Source organism: Triturus cristatus, chromosome 3_2 (genome assembly GCF_964204655.1).
Source record: "Triturus cristatus chromosome 3_2, aTriCri1.1, whole genome shotgun sequence".
NCBI lineage: Eukaryota > Metazoa > Chordata > Amphibia > Caudata > Salamandridae > Triturus > Triturus cristatus.
The window spans coordinates 127,664,185-127,669,020 of NC_140584.1; the positions used below are offsets into that span (position 1 = coordinate 127,664,185).

General features: G+C 46.8%; 1 protein-coding gene across 1 annotated transcript; it reads right to left on the reverse strand.

Annotated features, from left to right (window-relative positions):
* Window positions 1-4,145: 4,145 nt before the first annotated feature.
* LOC146856889 (translation machinery-associated protein 7-like) lies at window positions 4,146-4,408 on the reverse strand. Its single transcript, XM_085646775.1, has one exon. It carries the CDS (start codon window positions 4,396-4,398, stop codon window positions 4,204-4,206), a length of 195 nt encoding a protein of 64 aa, XP_085502901.1. The 5' UTR covers window positions 4,399-4,408; the 3' UTR covers window positions 4,146-4,203.
* Window positions 4,409-4,836: the final 428 nt, after the last annotated feature.

Sequence of the window (4,836 nt, forward strand, 5' to 3'; positions counted from 1 at the left end):
TTTTGACCCTGTGCCTCATGGGAACAGTCCAGCCCGAACTGCAAAGCCATGTCTTCCCTGGAACAGAATCAAGCATGCTAGGACCGGTTTTGGGGTTTCACCCCTATTCAGCCAGGATAGCTTGATTCCAGTGACGTAGTGAGCACAGGACCCACGTCTGGGCATACCCTTACCATATAGGGCGAACAGCAAAACACACAAGATAATGGACTGAATTTGGCACATTGGCAAAACCTTCACCCCCAGTCACAGATCTGGGTTTAATCCATTTTTATTTTGCTCACCACGCCACCCCGGTTCAGACATGGCCATATGCAAATCAGTCTTGACCCTGTGCCTCATTGGAACAGTCCATCCCGAACTGCCAAGCCATGTCTTCCATGGAACAGAATCAAGCATCCTAGGACCGGTTTCGGGGTTTCACTCCTCTTCAGCCAGGATAGCTTGACTCCAGTGGCATAGTGAGCACGGGACCAACGTCTGGGCATACCCTTCCCACAAAGGGAGAACAGCAAAACGCACAAGATGATGGACGGAATGTTGCACATTGGCAAAACATTCACCCCCAGTCACAGATCTGGGTTTAATACATGGTTATTTTGCTCATCACGCCACCCCAGTTCAGACATATACAAATCAGTCTTGACCCTGTGCCTCATGGGAACAGTCCAGCCCGAACTGCCAAGCCATGTCTTCCCTGGAACAGAATTAAGCATCCTAGGACCGGTTTCGGGGTTTCACCCCTCTTCAGCCAGGATAGCTTGACTCCAGTGGCGTAGTGAGCACGGGACCCACGTCTGGGCATACCCTGCCAACTTAGGGCGAACAAAGCGATACCAAAGGGGATGATGGACGGAGCGTTAGAGCAAATCAAACACTCACCCCGAGTCACCTGATCTGGGTTTAATCCATCATCATTCTTCATCTCACTCCACCACCCCAGTTCAGACATGGCCATATTCTGTGTTGATACTACTCTCTGCTACAAGAGAACTCCAAGAACCACTGCAGTTGAGGACCACCACTCCTGTTTGTTGATGTGACTCACTGCTATCTGAGACCTCATGTTTGATACCTATTACTAACCCCAAGTGGATCCCCCACAGTGACTCTACTGTTAGTCTGCATTACTACATCTAAACTGCCTGTTTGCGAGGTTGTGAGTGGTGAAGAAAGGGAATCCTATTTGGGTTGTATTTTGAAAAAGGACAGCAAGGAAAGTTTAACTTTTCCACTTTTTCCCCCATGGTCCTTAAAACAGGTTAATCCCCCCGACTAACTTCAGGGCCAATTAAGAGGAGCTGTGTAGTGCGTATTGGTATTTGAACTTTCTACTGCTGTCTGTGTTTCCCCCTGACTTTCACTCTGCTTTCAAGAAACGGCTGGTGAAACAGAGAATTTTGCGGGTGGGGCAGATAAATTCTTTTCTGGCACAAGTTTCTTATTCCTGAGTGCTAGAAATGGAAGTGTCTGGTTGGCAGAGTGTTGAAAAACAAAGAGATGAGTCAGTTCCTGAGACCATGGCGAGGCTTGCGACAGATCTGCTACACGCAGCAGAGGTGATGCGCCAAATTCGGTCTGTATGGGGAAGTGATGCATCGATTCCGAGACGGTTCTGGTCTGCGGGTGATGTGTCAGGAAAACTTGCTGCATAGGTACGATGCGTGGAAATCCGGGATGCGTCGGCGATCGATGTGGTGGCGCCGAGCAAAACTGCATTGGTTACTTCAGCCACGATCCATCGATATGTTGGTTCTTGCAGCGGCGACAGGCGCTGCATCAGTTTTGGCTGCGGCGCAGTGATGCATGGAAATTCTTCTTGCAGAATGGTGCAGCTTCGGAAAAACAACCGCAAGAAGAGCCATGCATCCATCTTCTTGTAGTTGTGTTGCTTTTCCAGGTCCCAACAGCAGGAGAAACCTCCAGAGACCCAACACAATCACAGGTCCCTCTTGGCAGGTCAGAACTCCCAGTAAGGAAGTTCTGTGGAGCTGGGGTGAAGTCTTGGTGTCCCTGAGACTTCAGAACAGGAGGCAAGCTCTACTCATGCCCCTGGAAGTCTTCTACAAGCAGGGGGACACAGCACACAACAAACTCCTTCTCTTTTCCTCGGCAGAAACAGCAACTGCAGGCCAACCCAAGACAGCACACTGCAAAGAGGCAGTACTTCTCCTCAGCTTCTCCACCTCAACCCCCCAGTGGCTGTCTACAGTAAATGCACATCCCCAGCCCCTGTCCCTCCAAAACCAGACGGTCAATACACAAACAGGCAGAGGCACACAGAATGGTGAAACATGAAAATGCCTACTTTCTAATAGTGGCCTTTTCAAACACACAATTTAAAAACAATCTTTACTGAAAGATGTGTTATTAGATCCTGAGTTCAGAGAGCGCAAACCTTAATTTCTCTACCTTGTCCCAATGGGAAGGTATATTTATAAGATGTTATAAATAAACTCCCATTCTATCCTATGGGGCAAGATAGCCTTTCAATAGTGAAAAACGAAATTGGCAGTATTTCACTACCACAAGTGCATGTCCTACCTTTCACATACATTGTACCCTGCCCAGGGGGGTACCTTGGGCCAACCATAGGGGGTGCTTTGCATGTAAGAAAGGGACAGTTATGGCCTGGCAAGTGGGTGCACTGGCCAAGTCGACATGGCAGTTAACAACTGGGCACAGACACTGCAGTGGCAGGCCCGAGTTACCTTTTCAGAGCTACTCACGTGGGTGGCACACTCATTGTTGTAGGCCCACTAGTAGAATTTGATTTACTGGCCCTGGCACACTCAGTGCACTTTACTGTGGGCTTATCAGTAAATCAAATATGCCAATCATGGATAACCAATCCTGATAACAGTTTACACAGAGAGCATATGCACTTTAGCACTGAATAGCAGTAGTAAAGTGCCCAGAATTCTATAGCCAACAACAGGTCTGGAAATAATAGGAGGAAGAAGCAAAACGTTTGGGGATAACCCTGCAAAAAGGGCCAAGTCCAACACTGAGGCAATAGCTAATCCTCCATCTGTCAACAAAGACGGGCATCTGTCCCTCTACCCAAGGAAACCTGTTTCTTACCTGCACTTTTCTTCCTGACTACTGGCGAGGTCGCCGGTTCTCATGGGGTTTTCTTTCCTCGTCCTCAGCCACTTACCGCAAATCATTTATGGCTCAGTAATTATATTCTCCCTGCAAAGTTAAACTTGCAATCCTGTCAGCAGTAACAGCTCGAACGATGACCGGCTGATAGCCTCAATGTTTCCCGAAAGCAGATATGTGCCGAGGCTTGTCTGCCCCCTGCGAAGCTCCGCCGCAGCCTCCTCCTACACTCCGACACCAGGGTATCTGTGTCAAGCGCTTGGCTCCTCTTGATGCTCACTGCAGAGCCCCACTTTCACCAGGTCCACCATGGAATTGTGTGCTGAAACCTAGTGAGTTTACGTTTCCAAAAGGAAAATCATAATCCTACGACACGCTCGTTAATTTTACAGCCTAGAGAGTTATGAGCTCACGACCGGTCCTCTCAGCCAGCTGCCATGTTCTCTTCCCACGCGGACTCCGACTGCTTGTGCTACCAGTACTTTTGCTACCAATATAAAACACACCCCTTATAAATACCAAATCAGTATAGGGATTACAGTCCTATTTTAGGTGTCGGTGAACGTTTATTGAATTTTAATAATGAATTGAAACATTTGAAGAAACTTTTTTGCAGTTGGAACTTTTGCAACCGTAACAAAAGCTCCGTACATCTGGTCCTATGTCCTGAACTCTGGATGCAACATAAAACTGAAATTTAGGTCAAAGCTAATGGGCATGGGGCTATGGGCCAATTTTATGTAGGGGTTGCATTGCTTTTGAACCACTCAACATGGTGCATGCATGACACAACCGTAAAATACAATGTTTTCAAAAATGCAAAATTGCTGTGTTTTATTGTATTATAAAAGAGTGCGACCAATGCCGTGAAAATCTATTTAATACTTCTCAGCAGCCAGCTCAGTAAAACAACTTACAGCAGTCATCAGATTTTGCTGCATTTACCACTGGTATCCATTAAAATCTTAGATGCACAAACTAACACAACTATCTGATTTCAAACAGATTTCCAAGGAACAGAACAAGTTGCAACTCAGGTAAGTCCCGTGACGCTCTTCGCTTCAAACACAAAAATCTGAGAGGTTCTCCAGTCTCATATCATTTTTTGCCAGACTTCTTGCTTCCACCACCAGTGAGAGGACCCTTCTGGGAGTCCTTTGCTTTCAATTCATCCAGTTTTTTCTGCTCTTCCTTTTGTTTCTGTTTGAAAGCGGCATCTTCCTCATCCACACCTTTAGCCTGTTTCTTAGCTTGCTTCAAAGGCTTCTTTTTACCACCTTCTCTGCTGGACATCTTGGCTCTGTGGACCAACGAAGCTCTTCTACCTTCACCAACAAAATACAATTTATCAAACCATGCAAGGCCACTTTGTGTGGCCTAGAGTTGCTTGATAAATCCAGAGTAACACAACACAGCGCAAATCACTATGTTGCGTTACATTGCCCCAGGGGGGCATTCCATGGATGTTGCGTGGGCATTCCCACACAATACCCATGGATTTAGACGCATTCCCAGATTTACTATTACTGGCAGACCAGGGAATGTACCAAAATTCTTCCCACGTGTAGCGTAATAAAGAGAAACATCTCTATTTCTCCTTGTTAGTGCCTCTTTCTATGTGTGCTGAATTCTGCAGCACACATTGATAGAGGAAAATGCTTCGATGGATTGTTTTTTGTGAAGGAAGGTGCCCCTTTCTGCACAAAACCGATCCTGCATGCAACGCAGGCA